The sequence below is a fragment of the Lethenteron reissneri genome, chromosome 40 (assembly GCF_015708825.2).
Source record: "Lethenteron reissneri isolate LAM-NWPU_2019-01 chromosome 40, ASM1570882v1, whole genome shotgun sequence".
Classification (NCBI taxonomy): Eukaryota; Metazoa; Chordata; class Hyperoartia; order Petromyzontiformes; family Petromyzontidae; genus Lethenteron; species Lethenteron reissneri.
The window spans coordinates 6,638,237-6,658,939 of record NC_083818.1 but is presented as its reverse complement, the minus strand read 5'-3'; the positions used below and the strand labels follow the sequence as shown (position 1 = coordinate 6,658,939).

General features: G+C 51.6%; 1 protein-coding gene and 1 pseudogene across 1 annotated transcript; one reads left to right on the top strand and one right to left on the bottom strand.

Annotated features, from left to right (window-relative positions):
* Positions 1 to 1,417: 1,417 nt before the first annotated feature.
* Positions 1,418 to 11,853, bottom strand: LOC133352388 (bradykinin-potentiating and C-type natriuretic peptides-like). Its single transcript, XM_061567998.1, has 3 exons — positions 11,673 to 11,853; positions 6,034 to 6,421; positions 1,418 to 2,907 (listed from the first exon to the last, which is right to left on the bottom strand). Exons 1-3 carry the CDS (start codon positions 11,751 to 11,753, stop codon positions 2,903 to 2,905), a joined length of 474 nt encoding a protein of 157 aa, XP_061423982.1. The 5' UTR covers positions 11,754 to 11,853; the 3' UTR covers positions 1,418 to 2,902.
* On the top strand, positions 3,163 to 3,263 carry LOC133352528 (U6 spliceosomal RNA; annotated as a pseudogene).
* Positions 11,854 to 20,703: the final 8,850 nt, after the last annotated feature.

Genomic DNA, 20,703 nt, shown 5'->3' with positions numbered 1-20,703 from the left:
GGCTGTTTCGTACCGGTGGGGGGAACGGCGGGGGGTGACCAATCAGGGCGTAGTTCGTCGTTCAAGTTAAAATATAACGCGACCTGAATAACGCGATAGATTAGTGCGACACGACAACAACAACAACAAGATCGTAACATCGACATAAATAACACAGACTTACAGCTCTCGTAGCTCAATATTACACATACATCACGTTATATAAATACAGTGGTAACATGGGACCTTGCATCGATATTCAGTGTGAGAGGATGCGGTAGTGAATTCGGCTGGCCGATTGTTTATTGTGACTGGCTGATTGTTAATCGTGAATTTTCTGATTGATCATCGTGGCTGGCTCAGTGTTAATTGGCCGTGCGGTAATTGAATTGGTCGATTGTTAATCGTGACTTCACTGATTGATAATCGTGGCTGGCTCAGTGTTAATTGGACGATCGGTAATTGAATTGGCCGTAGTTAATCGTGACTTCACTGATTGATCATCGTGGCTGGCTCAGTGTTAATTGGCCGATCGGTAATTGAATTGGCCGATTGTTCATCGGTTGGCTGATTAATAATCGTGGCTGGCTGATCGTGAATTGGTTGGCTGGCTGCAATTGCTTCGGATTCGACCAAAATCTCTCTTCGGCTGACCTAACCGGACTGCATCACGGACCATTCGACGCCAGCTACATTGAGGAGGCCAATGAACACCCCATTATCTACTCGGCAAGCGACGATTCCACGGACGGTGAGTGGAATCGCTTTTTTGTGTTGAACTCCCCCGCACGTACGGCGCGAAAGAAGTTACACTAACGTACGTACTTGACCCACGACGACTTCCCACGGATTCCGTGGGCCATCGCTTCGAGTTGGTGTCGCGGTTAGATTCAAAGTGGACCACATTATGGATCTCTCTGTCTCTCTCGTTTCCACCGCGCTCGTTTTGTATCGTTTAAATAAAATTGGTCGAAACTCGTTTCACGTCTCTGCGCGTCAGATTTTGATTCACGAATCGATTTGGTTGCGTTATATTAAGCGACTATTCGCAATTTTCGTGTTTACAAGGTAAGGGGCCGTCCATAAATGACGTCACGCGATTTTGGACGATTTTTTTACCCCCCCCCCCCCTCGTCACACGGCGTCACAAAGTCAGACCCCCCCTCGGATATGACGTCACAAAACTCTGCCCCCCCCCCCCCAAAACCATATTTCCATTTTCAAAATAAAACGTGCTTCAAATCGTCACATTAAATAGTGCGTATTTAATGTGACAGGAGAAACAAGTATTAAAAAGTCTATTTAATTAAGTGGAACATGTCTATATTTATTTAAAGTTGCGCATTTTAACGTGACGTCACATCTCTCAACCCCCCCCCCCCCCTCGTCACACATAGTCACAAATGTCTGACCCCCCACACCCCCCCAGGTGCGTGACGTCATTTATGGACGGGCCCTAAGGCCCACCTGAGCTCTGTGGCTCTTCTTCAGAAGCGACCTTGCCACAAATGACAGCTCAACAAAGTGGCTCACCACGTGGACATTTCTAGCAGCAGCAGCAGCCAAATATTGTAAACGCGTGGGATTCATCTTCTTGGTTCTTTCGGTAAAGTGACTTTACCGATAATAAAATAATAACAATAAAACATAATAAATGTTTTATTTTTATTATTGTATTACTTCCCTTCTACGTGACTTTACCGAAAGAACCAAGACGATGAATCCCTGCAGTCACGAAAGCTTTAAATCGAAATTTAACGCGTGGCGATGTTGATTCTAAAATGTGAAGAGAAAAACTTGGGAGGACCCAGAGAAAAATCCACGCGACCACGAGGAGAGAGAGAGACACCGCAAACTCCAAATATACAGCAGCAGCATCAGCAGCAGGCGTCAGGGTTGGGATCGAACCCACGACCTCCTGCAACAAACCCGTCACCGGGATTGTTAAATGCCCCGCTTCCTCTTGTCAACTCTCTCATTTGTATTGTTTTGTCGGGTATCGTTTCGTAATCTCTCGCTCCTTTGTAAACGGTCCGTGTGTTTCTTTCCTGCAGGCCACGTTTTGTACGTCACCTTCGCGCGCAATTCCCTTTCAGTAAAACAAAAAAAGAAACCAAATCCACGGTCCAAATTCGAGCCATTACATTCATTGATTAATTCGACGAATTACCAATTTTTTTTTAAAAATCGATTCTTACGCTCACCCGCGAACCATCGTTCAAAGCGTTGTGTGTGCGCGCGTGTGTTGGCTACCCCCCCCCCCCCACACACTCCCCACACCTTCCCCTCGAGTTGCGATTCGGGAGTTAATTAAAGCGCGGCTGATTGCAGGAAGCCGTGAAGCCGGCCACCACCTTGACCTGTCCCACCCCCCGGGGGGGTCGGGGGGGGGAACGCGAACCCCCTAAAGTGAGCCTTTGTGCTGTGTGCGCGCGTGAGGCCGTGCACGCACGTGTGGTGTGACTGCACGTGTACTCTGCACGTGTAGTGACACTGCACGTGTGGTGTTACTGCGTGCGTTCTGCGCGAGCGTTTACTGTGTTGCGTGTTGTGTGTGTACTGTGTGTGTACTGTCAGTGTAGAGTGTGTGCACTGCGGGTGCGTGCCGTGTGCGTGAACTACACTGACAACGCGTGCTTGTGTACCCTGTCTAGCATGCGCACTGAGTTTGTGTACTGTGTGTGTACTGTGAGTATGTGTGCTGTGTGTGTGTGTACTGTGAGTGTGTGTGTGTGTACTGTGTGTGAGTGTGTGTACTGTGAGTGTGTGCTGTATGTACTGTGTGTGTACTGTGTGAGTGTGCGAGTGTACTGTGTATGTGTACTGTGAGTGTACTGTGTGTGTACTGAGGACGAGTCGCACGTGACTCGTTTAGCTGCAGCTCGTCGCCATTGCCGCGTGCAGGCGCCATCGGTCAACTCCATCAGCCTTGAGTCGCCACGCGGGGCCGGGGAGACAAGGAGAAGAGAGAGCGGTCACACCGTCAACGCTGTCCACCTCGGCCCCCAGCACACGCCTCGGTTGCAAGGCCCACGAGTGACAACATCAACCCCTCTCTTTTGTTTTTTACGATCAGTGGAAACAAGAAGATGCTCGGTGTAGTCGGCACTTTGCTTCGTTCATCATTTCGTATTTTTTTCAAATAACTTTGCTTTATGTAAACCCCCATCTCTCGCTCTCTCTGTACTTGCTCCGGCAGTACATATACTAAAATTGGAACGATACAGAGAAGATTAGCATGGCCCCTGCGCAAGGATGACACGCAATTCTCTCGCTCATTCTCTCGCTCACTCTCTCGCTCACATCACCCCATCATCATCATCGTCGTCGTCGTTCTGCTGACAAACCCCCAATGGTTTCAGATGTTGTGGCTGAAGTCGCGCACACGGACCAGGATGTCTTATCGGCGACAGTGGCTCCACATGTGAACAGTTGTGAAGAACACTGCGCCTAAGGTGTCCCTCTCCGTCTTTCCGAAACTTCATCATTATTGTAATTTATAGGAATAGGGTTTGACCCTTTCTGGCATTGCAAACGGGCAGGTGTCAAGATGTTAAAACACCAAAACGGAAACCTTTTGCAAGGAATCGTGTCACTGCATTCACCGTTTGTGATGGACATGCAAACACTCTGAATTTGGATTTAAAGCTTTCGTGACTGCAGGGATTCATAGTCTTGGTTCTTTCGGTAAAGTCACGCAGAAGGGAATTAGTAAAATAATAAAAATAAAACAATACAATTCTCACGACGTTTCGGCCACAACGCCGTCTTTCCGACAGCTCTGTTCTTCACCTGAGGACGGCTGCTTGCGTTGTGGCCGAAACGTCGTGAGAATTATTTTATTATGTTTTATTTTTATTATTTTATTACTTCCCTTCTACGTGACTTTACCGAAAGAACCAAGAAGATCGCTGATCTAGTTACGAATTACCACGTTGTGTTTACGTGACAAACCTTACCAATTGGCTGTGTCGGGTGGTGGAGGGTTTAACGACACACACACAAAAAATAACCCTCTATTATTGTACGCATGCATGTGTGTTGTTGTTGACGATGATGGTGTGGACCAATCAGTTTCAAGGACAATGCATAAATTATCAGCGTTTTTTGTTTGCATTTGACTGCAAGTATTGTGGTTAATGTAAACATGATTCCTTGCAAAAGGTGTCAGTTTTGTTGCCAGAAAAAAGTGGAAAACCCCTATTAGTAGATGTTGTTGCCGCGATAGGGAGCCAGGGAACATTCCCGCGTCTGTGCACGACTGTTCTTCCATTTAACATTTCTATATTCTACCTGCACGAGCACATGCCGGCGCTATAATAACACACGCGGGCATGATGCTTAAAGTGGCTATCTCAAAGGCTATCAGGATAACGCTTATTGCCCGGCAATTCGAATCTTTATTTTCGCCTTTTGCTGATCGGCTGTTCCTCCTCCTCCACCACCGTACGCTGTCATTACCAAGGTCCGCCCGTGTGGCGATACGGGTTGCCATAGCCCGCGGCACTCGACTTTACAGGATTCCAATCTGGTGCGAGCAGACGCATTATGCGTTGTGAGTGTTGTGTGTGTGTGTGTTTAAACTGTTATTGCGTGACCGTTAGCACCGGGGAGCGGTGGTGTAGCGGTTAGCGCGCTGCGCTATGAACCTGGCGACCCGGGTTCGATTACCGCTCACGGCTAACACCAGTGACGATTGTCTGAACCGGTCCTGGGCCTCCCCTAGGTCGACTCGGCATTAAATGAGTACCTGGTGCGGTGTGTAAACATCGCCACTGGGGAGACAAAGGCGGTCGGGCGTGGTGCTGGCCACCCACCCCCTCGTTCGTGTACCGTTCCGGCCTTCATAGGTGCTCGCTAACAGCACTTGCCCCTACAGTCTGTTAAGGCTATACGGGGGATCTTTGTGTGTGTGTGTGTGTTTAAACTGTTATTGCCGTGACCGTTTGCACCGAGACAATGGTTTGTCGCACGCTTGCACGCACGGATGCATACAGGCAAGGATTTAGCGCTCACAGCGACCAACCCAGCGACCCTTCGTTGTTGCGTTTCTCCCGAGGCATCTGGTGCGGTGGTCTGTAAAAGATCAGCACTTGGGAGACAAAGGCTCGTGTGCCGTGCGTGACTTAATAGATGCTCGCCAACATCACTTACCCCAACCTACACGGGAGATAAGTCTCATATATCGTGTATATGCAGTACTGTAACTGTATATACTAGCAATCCACACGTCCTTTGGGCGTGACTGTCTGTCGCAGTCAACCAGCCAGCCAGCAAACCTTTTTTTTAAATGATATGACGAGATGGAGCGGGGGATTTGTGGAGGCACTTCCCAGAGACACTTTTAAATCCAGATTTGAAAACTACTTTCTTTCGAACTGCATTGTGTGTGTTTTAGTGTATTGTCGTTCCCTCCACGACCTCCGATTAGCACGGTTGGCTACGTACGAACAAGGCGCATTCCCTATCCATGTTGAACTTCTTTCGCAGCGTACGGAGCCAAGCTCATCGGAGGAGCGGGGGAAGGACAGCAAACTACGACGCACACGGCAGTTCTAAGGAAATCAGCAGCAGGCCACGCTTTCCCACCTGATGACGGACGATTGTGTTGCGCCCGAAACGTCGTGATTTATTTTATTTTCTACCTACGTGACTTTACTAAAAGAACCAAAGAGCATGGATTCCTGCAGTCACGAAAGTTTCAAATCAAGATTGAAATTAGTTTTTTTCAAATACAGATGTACAAAGTGCCTAGCTCCAGTGGCTTCCCAGTATCGGGAGGAAGATGCGTTCCAGACGGCCGCGGAAAGCGCGGCTGAAAGCGCCGCGCGATGCGGTGGCCACCGTTTTTGCTCCATGGCTGAGCCAAAAGCTGCTGCCGCTGCTGCTGCCGCCGCTGCCGCCGCCGCTGCCGCTGCTGCTACTGCCGCTACGGGGATGACCGCAGTTCGCGCGATGGCTGCTTGAATTGCTCCTTCGACGAGATGCCAAAATTTGCCTGGTGCGTCGCGGCGGGCGAGGGGGCGGTGGGGGGGGGCTGTCGGAGTGTCTCACCGTGGCTCTTGCCTCGCTTGCAACCCAGTCCGGACATGGCCCCGATGCGGTCAATCTTGAGGCCGAAGCACCCATCCTTGAGATGTCCCCTGCTCCTCGTCAGAGGCGCCGCGCCGTGACGGTGGTGGTGGTGCTGCTTGTAGAAGCCGCGCTCCGAGCGGTTTTTGAAGTTCGACGGAGATTTCCCAGCGGGGCTCCCGGCGGCGGCGGCGGCGGCGACGGGGGCCGCCGAAACGGCTCCGGTTCTCGCCCATCCGGCCGGAACCCCACGGGCAGCCCGGCCTCGGGTTCCAACCCACACGTCGGAGGTGGCGGGCAGCAGCGACGTCCCGGTGAGCGGGGAGCGGAGACGGGGCGCGTGGAGCCTGCGTCCGCGTAGCGCGCGCATCTGTGGGGGGGGGGGGGGGGGGGCAAGGGGGGGGGGGGCACGTGGCGTTGTCACCTCTTGTGGTTGATGGATCGTGCGAGATGTGAATTCCCTCGCCTGGTCTGCAGGAGGTCGCGAGTTCCATCCCTATAGTCGCACATCACTATAGTGACACGTGCCAGTCGCACGTCACGTTAGTAACGGGTGACGATATCGGGCGTCACGGTGGCTAGGAGATGTTAATTCCCTCGCCTGGTGCGCAGGAGGTCGTGAGTTCGATCTCGACCCTGTGACGCCTGCTGCTGTATATTTGGAGGTTGCGTGTCTCTCTTTCTCTCTCCGTGGTCGCGTGGATTTTTCTCCAGGGGCTTTTCACCTCCACGTTTAGAATCAACATCACGTGCACGAGAGAATGTGGCTGCTCTTGTGCATTTCCACGCGATGATAAGTCACTGGATTCTTAGAGCTATCAGTTGTGGCCAGCTCGCTTCTGCAAAAGAACTATAGGGAGCTCGGTTGGCTTTACCCGCTGAGATGCAAATAGCTTGGTTTATAGTTTTACTTTAGTTTCACTTTGAAGAGGAACTCGGAAGCAGTTCGGTGACGACACGAATAGGTGCTCGCTAAAACACGCACGTGGACTTTTGGGGGGCAAGTGCTGTTTGCGAGCACTTCTCAAGGCCGGCGCGGTACACTAGGGGGCGGTGGTCAGCACAACGCCCGGCCGCCTTTGTCTCTCCCGTGGCGTTGTTTAGGAATCGATATGGGGAGGCACAGAACCGGTTCAGATATCCCTCATGGTATTTGGCCGTGAGGAGTGGGAATCGAATTCGGGTCGCTGGGTTCGTAGTGCGGGGCGCTCACCGCTGCACCACCGCTCCCCACAAAGACAAAGATACCCCGTATAGCCTTAACAGATTGTCGGGGCAAGTGCTGTTAGCGAGCAGCACCTATGAAGGCCGGCACGGCACACGAGGGGGTCGGTGGCCAGGACCACGCCCGGCCGCCTTTGTCTCCCCAGTGGCGATATTTTTACGCACCGCACCAGGTACTCATTTGAGGCTTAGTCGACCTAGGGGAGGCCCAGGAACGGTTCAGGATAATCGTCGCTGGTGTTGACCGTGAGCAGGAATCGAATACGTGTCGCCGGGTTCATAGCGCAGCGCGCTAACTACTACACTATCGCTCCCCACAACCGACACACACACACACCGACACACACACACACGCGCGCGCTCCGAGTGTAAGAACAAGGCGCCCTTAAAGGCAAAAGTTGGTGGATCACGCAGACATTACGAGCACAGTGCTTCGAAGCGCGACATTTTCGGTTGTTTATTTCTGCAGGCGCTCTCCGCCTATTATGCAAAACTACAACTCCGTTACACGAATTGGCACGTTTGACCACCAAACCTTCCTGAATATTAGATTATTTGGGGGAGAGGGGGGTGGTGGTGGTCATGAGACTAATTGGGATGATAAGACAAACTGGGAATTTTCGTCGCGTGGAATTTTTTTTCTCCGGCTCCTCCGGCCCCCTCCACACCTGGAGTCGTGCACTCGAAGATCATTTGGATGATTTTGCCGCGATAAAAGCAGCACGCACGCGACGATGAGCCACTGCGTCGAGCTGTCGTTTGTGGCCAGGTCGCTTCGGCGGGCTTCACCTGCTAAGATATCGAAAGCATTTTGAGTTTGATTTGTATATATTTTTTTAAAGGCATTTGTTTACCTTTCCTGTACTTGGCGCCTCTGTCGTGGTATTTTTTGTGTTATTGTTCTGACCTCCCGTGCCCCTGGTGGACATCTGTGGGGGGGGAAAGAGCTTTATTGCTAATCGGATTCCTCCTGCAGTAGGAACGCTTCTTACATTTAGCGTCGGGAAACGAAATGATCGTGAAGCCAGGCAGGAACTCGAATCTGGAGTCCCTCTTCGTGTAATCTTGAGCACTTATCTTGGTAAAACCATCACCATCACCACCACCATCATCACCACCACCACCATCTTCACCATCATCATCACCACCATCATCAGCATTACCATCATCACCATCACCACCACCATCTTCACCATCATCACCATCACCACCACCATCATCATCACCACCACCACCACCATCTTCACCATCATCATCACCACCATCATCAGCATTACCATCATCACCATCACCACCACCATCTTCACCATCATCATCACCACCACCAGCAATTCATAAACTCGGGGCTAAGAGTTTGGGGTCGTTGACCCCCCCCCCCCTAATCGCCGCATCGTCACGGCGAGCGGTTTGATTTGACAAGTTGCGCAATCCTCATTCAGTTTATCGGAATTTGGGGCAAACGCTGCAGGCAGACGAGGCCGAGTTATACGGAACGGTAAAAGATGTTTTTTTAAAGATATATCACATGTGTTTTATGTAACTTGTCGCTTGCATATACTTTATAACTAACTAACTAACTAGAATCGGGACTAGAAACACATTTTTCTACAAAATGAAACTAAAGTGAAACGTGAAACGTCGGCGTTACATTGAAGTGTTTCGTGTCGTAGGTTAAAAAATCCCCGTGGGTGGTGAGCGAATGCAATTTATCAAAATAAACAAATAGAATCGGTGACGTTTCAGGCAATGGTCCTGCTTCATGGCACATACGGGCCGTGCTTTTGAAGAAGGGAAATAGCCTGAAACGTCGTCGCTGATTATGTTTTTTTCGTTTAAGGCCACGCACAGAGCGCTATTGACGAGAGAGTGTTGCGTGAGTTGTTGTTGTTTGTGCGCCACTGCCATGTACGTGCGTATGTTGAACTTCTTTCGCGCCGTACGTAGCCAACCGTGTTAATCGGAGGTGCTGCAGCAGCAGCACCAAGCGATCAGCAACCAACAGCACTATGAGACAATTACGAGTGGGGGGATGGGGGTGTGATGCCACTCTGCATCGATATTGGATCCGGCTGCGATGAGTGTTGGCCGAGAATGTGTCGGGTCACCACTAGGTCGACTCAGCCTTTTAAAACTATTAAACTTTTTATTTTTTTATTTTGTCAGGTAAGGCCCCACTGAGATACGGTGGTTCTTGTTTCAGAAGCTACATGGCTTTCACAAACGATGAGCTCAACGATGTGACGTATCATTGTGTGGGAATTCATATCAGCCAAGTAACTCTAAACGCGTGATGTTGATTCTAAATGTGGAAGGAAAACCCGGAGGAGCCGGATACAAATCCACGCGACCACGGGAAGAGAGAGAGAGAGAGAGAAAGACGCAAACTACAAATATACAGCAGCAGGCGTCGTCAGGGTCGGGATCTAATCCACGACCTCCTGCATACCAGGCGAGGTAGTTAACATCTCACCACGGGGAGATAGAGAGAGAGACACACACACCGCAAACTCCAAATATACAGCAGGCATCGTCAGGGTCGGGATCGAATCCACGACCTCCTGTACACCAGGCGAGGTAGTTAACATCTCCTAGCCACCGTGATTATGATGAATGATGAGAGAGACAAGCAAACTCCAAATATACAGCAGCAGGCGTCAGGGTCAGGATCTAATCCACGACCTCCTGCATACCAGGCGAGGTAGTTAACATCTCCTAGCCACCGTGATGATGATGAATGATGAGAGAGACACACAAACTCCAAATATACAGCAGCAGGCGTCAGAGTCGGGATCTAATCCACGACCTCCTGTACACCAGGCGAGGTAGTTAACATCTAGCCACCGTGCCGCCTTTTAAATATCGATCTTTAAGTGCGTTAAAACAATCAGCGATTGCAGAGGGCGGGCGGAGGAATTAATAGGCTCCCCTATTGATGCTGACATTCCCTTAATAGGTGCTCGCTAACCAGCACTTGCCCCGAGTCACACCAATCTGTGTAGTTGTTATATGGAGGTGGGGGGGGGGGGGTGATTTTTTGTGTTGTGCGTGTGACCTGCGGTACTTGTGCGAGGTGTGAAAAGGAAGTGATATGGTTTGACGGGTGATGTCACCTGCATCTTGAGTCAGCGGTTTGTTCACACGGCAATGAATTCTTATCACGGGTAACCCCCCACCTAGCCCACCCATACGGTTCAACATTACATCATTAACAAGTGCACGTATCTCTGTCTGTGTGTGTGTGTGTGACAGCACACACGCTCACGACAGCACACACGCGATGCTCCACGCCGCTAAGTCGAGAACGCGCACGTACGCAGGGTAAAGATCCCCCCCCCCCCATGTAGCCTTCACATCATGTTGGAGGTTGGGGCAAGTGTTGTTATAGCGAGCACCCATTAAAGTTACGCACGCACAAGGTGTCTCCACACACAAGAGACACACGCGGAAGGAGCAGGCACACTGAGCGACGCGCTCCTCGTGTTGCCTTCAACAGACTGCACCCACCAAGGCCGGTACGGCTCCCTCGGGGGATGATGGACAGCATCACGTCCGTCCGCCTTTGTCTCGCGAGAGGCGATGTCTACTACGCACCGCGCCAGGTGCTCTTTTGAGGCCGAGTCGACCTAGGGGGAGGCCCGGGACCCGGTTCGGATAATCGTCACCCCGGGTGTTGGTGGCCGTGAGCGGGGATCGAACTCGTGACGCCGGGTTCGTAGCGCATGGCGTGGCGCTAACCGCTGCGCCACCGCTCCCCGCTACACGCGTACACCTACACACACCCGCATGTGTGTGTGTATATGTGTCGATGGTGGCGATGGCACGATAAGTGGAAGGTGAGCCGTGCAGAGGTCGCATTACCTGGACAAAGCTAGATGCGCCTGTGCGTGCGTGTGTGTGTGAATATTCCTGTGTGTGTATTCCTGTGTGTTTCTGTGTGTGTGTTCCTGTGTGTGTCTGTGTATTCCTGTGTGTGTGTGCGCGTGTGTCTGTGTTCCTGTGTATGTTTGTGTGTGTGTGTTCCTGTGTGTGTGCGTGCGTGTGTGTCAGTGTGCCAACGGAGCGGTCGTGTAGCGATGAACCCGTTGCGCTCTGAACCCGATCGACCCGAGTTCGATCCCCGCTCACGGCCACCAACACCGGTCACGAATTATCTGAACAGATCACGGGAGCCTCCCCCTCGGGTAGACTCGGCCTAAAGCGAGTACCTAACGCGGCGGCGCAAAAACATCAGCGCTGGGAAGACAAAGGCGGCCGGGCGTGGTGTTGACCACGCAGCCCCCTCGCGCTGCGTGCCGGCAATCATCGGCGCTGCTCGCGAACAGCAAAAAAAAGTCCGTCAAGGCTCCGCGAGTGGGAATCCCTTTGTGTCTTTGCGGGGTGCGTGAGTGTCGTCTCACCTGCACGGCGATGGGATTAGCTCGACTTCGACCCACTGCGGACACCACCGTGAAGACTGCGACCATCAGCAGCAAGCGCATCCTCTCCCAGCCCCACGCGCGCTCGTCTCTCTCGGTCTCTCGGTCTCTGTCTCTCTTCCTCTGTCTCTCTTCCTCTGTCTCTCTTCCTCTGTCTCTCTTCCTCTGTCTCTCTTCCTCTGTCTCTCTTCCTCTGTCTCTCTTCCTCTGTCTCTCTTCCTCTGTCTCTCTTCCTCTGTCTCTCTTCCTCTGTCTCTCTTCCTCTGTCTCTCTCCCTCTGTCTCTCTCCCTCTGTCTCTCTCCCTCTGTCTCTCTCCCTCTGTCTCTCTTCCTCTGTCTCTCTTCCTCTGTCTCTCTTCCTCTGTCTCTCTCCCTCTGTCTCTCTTCCTCTGTCTCTCTCCCTCTGTCTCTCTTCCTCTGTCTCTCTCCCTCTGTCTCTCTTCCTCTGTCTCTCTTCCTCTGTCTCTCTTCCTCTGTCTCTCTTCCTCTGTCTCTCTCCCTCTGTCTCTCTTCCTCTGTCTCTCTCCCTCTGTCTCTCTTCCTCTGTCTCTCTCCTCTGTCTCTTCCTCTGTCTCTCTCCCTCTGTCTCTCTCCCTCTGTCTCTCTTCCTCTGTCTCTCTTCCTCTGTCTCTCTTCCTCTGTCTCTCTCCCTCTGTCTCTCTTCCTCTGTCTCTCTTCCTCTGTCTCTCTTCCTCTGTCTCTCTCCCTCTGTCTCTCTTCCTCTGTCTCTCTCCCTCTGTCTCTCTTCCTCTGTCTCTCTTCCTCTGTCTCTCTTCCTCTGTCTCTCTTCCTCTGTCTCTCTTCCTCTGTCTCTCTTCCTCTGTCTCTCTCCCTCTGTCTCTCTCCCTCTGTCTCTCTTCCTCTGTCTCTCTTCCTCTGTCTCTCTTCCTCTGTCTCTCTCCCTCTGTCTCTCTCCCTCTGTCTCTCTTCCTCTGTCTCTCTTCCTCTGTCGCCCTGCGCTCGATTCCCGGCCGCGACGGCGTTCCCCCCGGCTCTTCTCTCCTCCTCGGCTGCCCTCTCTCCCGTCTCTCCGCTCCTCCGAGGGTCTCTCTCACCACCACCACCACCCCCCACCCCCCGCTACTCTCTCGGTTCCGCTACTGCTCGTACCTCTCTTCTCTTCACCGTCTTGGTCGTCTCGAATGCGCTCCTCCTCCTCTTCCTTGCCTCTCTTTCTCTCTCGTCTCTCTCCCCTCGCTTGCGGGTCTCTCTCCCCGCCTCTCGATCTCGCTGTGCCTCTAGCTGTGCCTCTCTCTGTGCCTCTCGCTGTGCCTCTCGCTGTGCCTATCACCTAACTCCGTGTCTCTCCGTCTCCGCTACGGTTGTTTGAACATCTTCTCCGTCTCGCTTCACCTATTTGCTTCTTAGTCTGTATCTCGATTTCCCTTATCTCCGTCCGTCCGTCTCTCGCTCGCTCTCTCTCGCTCTCTATTAATGCTTTTTTTGCGAGTCCCCGCCGCCCTGTTCCGTTGTAACAACGCTACGGCAATAATCAATCAACAATCAGTCGATGATTCTAAAATCATTATCCCCCAACACGGACTAATGACCACGCTTCTGCATCTCGAAACCGCCGCTCCGCCGTTTCCCAGTCGCCCTCCCGTATTTATAGAGACCCTGGCCGGTGCAATGGGGAGTGCATTCTTTATTTATTTACACACAGACTTGCCCTTTTTTATTATTATTTTCAAATTACTCGCTACACCACTGCGTGCACTAACGCCTTCCATAACGATAATGCAAAAAAATATATAAAAGTATATTATTATTAAAATACCCGACGCACAGGTTGACGTCACTGAAGAACGACTGACGGCGAAATCCTCCTCCTGAGTCACCAACGCCCTCGTGTGTGTGTGTGACGAGGGGGGAGGGGGGACACGGGGGGAGGGGGGGGGCTAGAGTTTGTACGAAGTAATTAAACAAACTATTGTTTTTTGTAGATGTATGAATAATAATCATCGCCTTGAACGTTTCCGCGAGTTGAGTGATTGAGCGCACACGCCTCCAACGTCATACGGATGAGTCATCGCCACCTGGAATTGGGGATACGAAGAGGTGTGGGGGGAGGGGGAACGGGAAACCAAATGACAAATAAATAATTTCGAGAAAACAATCGAGGAAGAAGAACCGTGCGCACGCACGGATTTGCGTGACGATTCCGTCCAACGCGCGGCTCCGCCTGAGCTCGTCCCGGTGTAACAGGCTAAACTAACCCCTGCCACGATCAGACCCGGGTATAGTTTGGCCCAGGCAAGAGTATTCCCGGGGGGATGAAGTGTCCTCGGCGAAACTATACCCCCCGGGGCTTTAAACTCGACTGGTCCAGGCCATACCACCCCTCCAGGCCAAAATATGCCCCATGTGAAAGTTCAAACGAACTTCAATCGATATCTAAAAAGCGTTTACATGGAAGTATGAATCTCAATTTGATCAATTGAAGCATTTTTAGGGTTAGGGATAGGGTTAGGGATAGGGTTAGGGATAGGGTTAGGGATAGGGTTAGGGATAGGGTTAGGGTTATTATTATTATTAAAGTTTTTCTGGTTGAAGCAATCAAAGTCTATGTGTTTACAGTTTTAAATAAAATGTTCGAAAAATGTAGTAATTCACGTGTATATCGCTCAACACTTACTATCATGGGGGTATGATTTGGCCTAGAGGGGTATAATCTAGCCTAGGCCGTTTTAACCCCGGGTATACGACGGCCTGGGGGTATACTACGTCCTGTTACATCGGGAAGTCCGTGACTACACTGGTGGAACACGATCACTGTGTAACACGGTTTTTGTTCCTGGGTAGTAAGTGTTACTTTCTAATTGCTTATGCCTCAAAAGTATAAAAAGTGGCTGTTATTCCCCACAAACTTTGCTTTTGTGACCAGGACTTCACGTGAAGGAATGACACAGATGCACACCACGTTGGTGGTGGTGGGGGTGGTGGTGGTGGTGGCGGTGGGGGTGGTGGCGGTGGTGGTGGTGGGGGTGGTGGTGGTGGGGGTGGCGGTGGGGGTGGCGGTGGGAGTGGTGGCGGTGGGAGTGGTGGCGGTGGGGGTGGTGGCGGTGGGGGTGGTGGCGGTGGGGGTGGTGGGGGTGGTGGTGGGGGTGGTGGTGGCTACGCTGCTGCTGCTCCACGTGACCTGCCTGTGATCCAGCGCTGTGGGAGAAACGTCAAGGGTTGGTGGACCACAAAGACAAAGATCCCCCGTGTAGCCTTAAGAGACTGTTGGGGCAAGTGCTGTTAGCGAGCACCTACGAAGGCCGACACGGCACACGGTGGGGTAGGGGTAGCCAGCACCACGCCCGGCCGCCTTTGTCTCCCTAGATGTTTACGCACCGCACCGGGTACTCATTTGAGGCCGAGCCGACCTACGGGAGGCCCTGAACCGGTTCAGAAAACCGTCACCGGTGTTGGTCGTGAGCGGGAATCCAACTCGGGTCACTGGGTTCGTAGCGCAGCGCGCTAACCGCTGCACCACCGCCCCCCACACACAGATGTTGATGCTGCGAAACTCCCTTACCCGTGCATGTGGCGTTGATAAGGCGGTGGTGCTGTATCCTGGCTCGCCAGGAGAAGGCGGTACAGCAACAACAACAGCAACAACAACAGCAACAACAATAGCAACAACAACAACAGCAACAACAACAGCAACAACAACAGCACAACAGCAACACAAAACGTGGACTCCGCCTGTTCCATCTGCGCGTGATACGAGTGTTGCCCTCTAGCACGCGTGTGGTTGCTTTGGGAGTCCTTATTAAATGACCGAAAACGCCTTGGTACACAGAGGACCGCAGAGCTTGGGAGATAATTTTTCTACGCAGGCTCACGGCCTGGCTGCTGCTGCTGCCTTCCCGCTCCTCGTTCTCGGTGGTTCCTCCTCCTTATGAGTTTGAATGATTATTATTATAATTATAATTTGCAAATAGTGCTCTGCTTCGCGTCTCCAAATGTCGGGCAAACCCTTTGACGAACGCGCGCGGATCTTCCCTCTCGGGTGAGTCCGCAGGAGTCGCGCCACGCGATTACCAAAAGTCTCGTGCCTATTGGGTGACATTGGCGAGCGTTATCGTGACCCCCACGTGGCAGACAGACGAAGAGTGTGTCCATCCCCCCCATCACCCCCAGACCCTCCCCCCCTGTAGCAGACGCAGCGTGGGCCACTGTGTGACGGCCGTCGGTGGGGCCATATTTGCGAAATAAAAAACAACAAAAAATTTCCGCACGTGACTCATTTTGGGGTCGTACAGACAGCAGCGATCACCGTCGCCACGCCCGTGCAGCGTGCAGGTCACCAGCTGCACCCTGCAGGCGACTTCCTGCAGAGTGCAGGTGGTGAGCTGCACGGCGTGTAACCCGATTTAAAGCTTTCGTGACTGCAGGGATTCATCTTCTTGGTTCCTTTGGTAAAGTCACGTAGAAGGGAAATAATGAAATAATAAAAATTAAACATAATAAGATGCAATTCTCACGACGTTTCGGCCACAACGCAAGCAGCCGTCCTCAGGTGAAGAACAGGTCTGTCGGAAAGACAGCGTCATTCGGACGTCATTCAGACGCTGTTTTCCGACAGACCTGCTCTTCACCGGAGGACGGCTGCTTGCGTTGTGGCCGAAACGTCGTTAGAATTTTATTTTATTATGTTTTATTATTTTATTATTTCCCTTCTACGTGACTTTACCGAAAGAACCAAGAAGACGTGTGTCACCTGTCTGGTTCTTAGCTTTCTTGAGCTCTCCGTTGCATAGTTAAACAATAGCAAAACTTGGCTAATGATGGAATTCACCGCGCTCACCTTTTGTGTCCGAAAACTGCACCGCCACTCCACCCAATAATTACAATAACACTATCATTGGCATCATTTTTATTCTTTCGCACCGTGCGTAGCCAACTGTGTCAACCGGAGGTGGGCAGGAAGATGTTCAGGAGGCTCGTTGCCAACGTCCTGCTGCTGCTGGTCACGACGAGAAGGTTTCAGCAGAGAGAGAAAGAGAGTTCGTGTCGCTGTTCCTCCTCCTCCGTTGAAGGGACGCAGCCTCCAGTCGGCTGCTTTGTGGGTTCGTGGTTTGGGTTGCTGCACCGCCTTTAAAGTATCTCGACGTAGCCCTGTGCACGTGTACGAGTTCTATTCATCTCGACGTATCTTTGTGGGTTTACGAGATGGGTCCATCGTTTGGGTTGCATGGCCGGAACGCAGCACTGTGGCTTGCCAGGGTCTTTAATTTTTACATTCGAAGCTGTGGCTCAGTGTCGGCCTGTTGATATTCTGACGCGGTTGTTGGTTACACAGATATGAGTGGGCGGGTGGGTGGGCGAGTGAGTGGGTGTGGGTGGGTGTGTGAGTGAGTGGTGTGTGGGTGGGTGGGTGAGTGAGTGGGTGAGTGAGTGGTGTGTGGGTGGGCGAGTGGGTGGGTGAGTGGGCGGTGTGTGGGTGGGTGGGTGGGCGAGTAAGCGGGTGGGTAAGTGGTGTGTGGGTTAGTGGTGTGTGGGTGGGTGGGTGGGCGAGTGGGTGGGTGAGTGAGTGGTGTGTGGGTGGGTGGGCGAGCGGGTGAGTGATGTGTGGGTGGGTGGGTGAGTGAGTGGTGGGTGGGCGAGTGGGTGGGCGAGTGGGTGAGTGAGTGGTGTGTGGGTGGGTGGGCGAGTGGGTGAGTGAGTGGTGGGTGGCTGGGCGAGTGGGTGAGTGAGTGGTGTGTGGGTGGGTGGGCGAGAGGGGAGTGAGTGGTGTGTGGTTGGGCGAGTGGGTGAGTGAGTGAGTGGTGTGTGGGTGGGTGAGTGGGCGAGCGGGTGAGTGAGAGGTGTGTGGGTGGGTGGGTGGGCGAGTGGCTGAGTGGGTGGTGTGTGGGTGGGTGAGTGAGTGGGTGAGTGAGTGGTGTGTGGGTGGGTAAGTTGATGGCTTCACCGGTGTCTTCGAGGAGGAGGAGGAACGTCGACGCCGGGAGGTGCAGCGACGTTTTGGGTCTCGAATGAGGAGGAGCTGATTCACCCAAGTACTTAAGCAGCCTCGAATCCAAGACCCGACGAGATGGAGACGCAATAACTAGAGTTGTGTCAACAATAAACACCTTGTTGGGTGCTTAATGCTGCGTTGGCGCTAAGAACCTGACCAACCGAGTTCGATTCCCGCTCACGGCTAACGTCAGTGGCAAAACCCAGCCTTGGGTCCTCGCCCACCCACCCAACCACCTCAAACCCCCTCCACCGACGCGCACTGACCAGCGTGGTGAAGTATGGTCAAACAACCCTCACGACACGACACAGCAGTGGATTGACAAAGCCGTGCATGTTATAATTATGCTCAAAAACGCATCGATTAGAATCGATTCTAATACTGTAGCAGATGCAATGGGTTTCTTTCACAATCGCCGTGTACTGTTCTCGTCTGCATCCTTTTCGAGGTTAATTTGTAAAGGTTGTTTAATTATATTTTGTGTCGTAGCATCGCACCCATGCGCCCAAACAAGAACGTTTCAATGAGTGCACGAATGCCTGCCAGGAACACATCCATCGTGTTGTTTTTTTTATTGATTGTTTGTCGTAACGTTGTGATCCCGTGCCCCAACTGGACATATGTGAGAAAAAAGAGCTTTATAGCTCATCGGATTCCTCCAGTATAGATAAATATTATGATTCTCTTTATAAAGCAGGTCAAGCCTCCCGTAAACCACGTGACCTGCGTGGCACGCCCTCCCCCCCACCCGCCCTCCCCCACTCTGAATCCCACCCCTCTCCCCGCCCCCTGTAAAAACACACTCTGATCCGTGCACCAGCTCGCTCCTTCCCTTCTCTCTCCACCGTCTCTTCCCTCGCCTCTCTGTTTTTTTTTACGATCAGTAGAAACAAGATGCTCGGTGTAGTCGGCACTTTGCTTCTTTCATCATTTCGTAATTTTTTTTCAATAATAACTTTGCTTTATGTAAACCCCCACCTCTCGCTCACTCTCTCGCTCACTCTCTCGCTCACTCTCTCGCTCACTCTCTCGCTCACTCTCTCGCTCACTCTCTCGCTCATTCTCTCGCTCACTCTCTCGCTCACTCTCTCGCTCACTCTCTCGCTCACTCTCTCGCTCACTCTCTCGCTCACTCTCTCGCTCACTCTCTCGCTCACTCTCTCGCTCACTCTCTCGCTCACTCTCTCGCTCACTCTCTCGCTCACTCTCTCGCTCACTCTCTCGCTCTCGATCGTTCTGCACGCAGCCCTTCTCGCAGTCCTACGGCCTCCGACGGGTAGCTCATAACTGCATGCAGAGCTCCCCGTCTATACCACCGAGCACACTCTCATCATCACCGCCCGCTCTCATCCCCACCAACATCTTGGCCTCCGTACAGCCTCGAGCGGGCAACTTCATTCACTGATGTTGTGTATGTCGTTTATTGTTAAATTAGAATCACGGTTCCTACGATCACTGCTACATTGTTTTTGTAGCTTTATTTTGGTGATTTTGGAAACGTTTTGGTTTAGCCATGTTTGTTTTCTGTAGCACAGAGTTAGCCTGATAACTTTAATCTAAATTGTCTTATGGTTGTTATTGTTTGACTTGCATCCCACTGGGATTTTTTTTCACACAGCATTGAAATGCGGTGCTTTTTTTCTGCAAGACTTTGCTGTTTTTTTTACCAGGTAAGGTCCAATGAGCTATATAGGTATTTTTTTCAGAAGCTGCCTGGCCACAAATGATAGCGCAACGAAGTGGTTCATCGTCACGTGGGAATGTAGAGCAGCCAGATACCCTAAACGTGCGATGTTGATTCTAAATGTGGAGGGGAAAAACCGGAGGACCCGGAGAAAAATCCGTAGAGCGGGCGTCAGGATCGGGATCGAACCCACAACCTCCTCCATGCAAGGCGAGGTCGTTCACATCTCACACACCCCTGCCACCGACATCATTCTATGTCTGTCACCGTTTTTGTTCAACTACGTCAAGCGCCTTAAGTTGAAGTCGCTCTATATCAATATAACATTTGATTTGTATCACTGAGAGCTTTTGCCGAATCTCGATGCTTTTTTTCAAGAGGCTGCATGAAATGTGAGTTTGGATTCACGCCAAGAGGTCAATGTCAGAAGGCGAAACAAAACTCGCAAACGCATACGAGGGTTGGCAATCGCTCAAGACATCCGCACGGATGGATACAACAATCCGTTGCGTGTGCTCTGCGTGGCCAACCCGACAAACGCCTCCTGAATGAACGCGCGGGCTTTCGCACCACCACGACTCGAGCCGTGTGAGTATAATTGTGCGTCGTCAACCCTCCTCCACCCGACAGCCGACTAAACAAAGCTGCCGGCGTGAAAACGAGACCCCGACGACAACTCGAAAACAATCAGTTGCCCTATCGGCCGGCGCATGCTTATTCAGGAATTATGTGTACCTGTGAAAGTTGTGCTTGCACACTTTATTTATAGCGATGTGTTTTAGACGATTTATTTTAGCGTACTTATTTTAACTGATCAGACAATAATTAGGCGTGTTTATTTGATTAAGATACACGTATTTTATTAAAATATTTTTAAGAATACGCGTATTTAAATCTTTCAAATATTTTATTTAAATGCGCGTATTTATTTTAGCGACTTGCTGACCTCTGCTCAATCTTGCTCCCATGTCGTTGCTCGTTTTGGTTGTTGTGAAGAAGAGCTTCATAGCTCATCAGATTTCACCCCGATAAATAATCAAATTCCGATTTGCCAGACAGTGGCCCCCCATTCAGAAGCACGACCTTGTAGCTTGACGCTCCACTCGCTGCCACGACACTGGCATGGGTTGACCCTTTCCTTGCAGCTCTTCAGCAGGATGTGGTGCCTCGCTTGGCAAGATGCCGCTCGGGGTTTTCCCCGCATTGCGTTGTTTTTATTTTATTTGTTTGCTTATTTTATTACGGCACCGACAAACGAGGAGGCGGCAATCACTGCGTTCGCGTGTTTGGTGAAGCGTCGCGCGTAACATCTCAAGGCAATTACCGGGGATATTTTGATTTAAAGCTTTTGTGACTGCAGGGATTCATCTTCTTGGTTCTTT

Bases quoted from the DNA above. Each gene is read 5' to 3' on its own strand.
- LOC133352388 (XM_061567998.1), bottom strand. From the start codon at position 11,753: ATGCGCTTGCTGCTGATGGTCGCAGTCTTCACGGTGGTGTCCGCAGTG. The intron at 6,422-11,672 runs GTGAGACGACAC...CCCCCCCCACAG, and splicing joins CTAATCCCATCGCCGTGCAG to ATGCGCGCGCTACGCGGACG.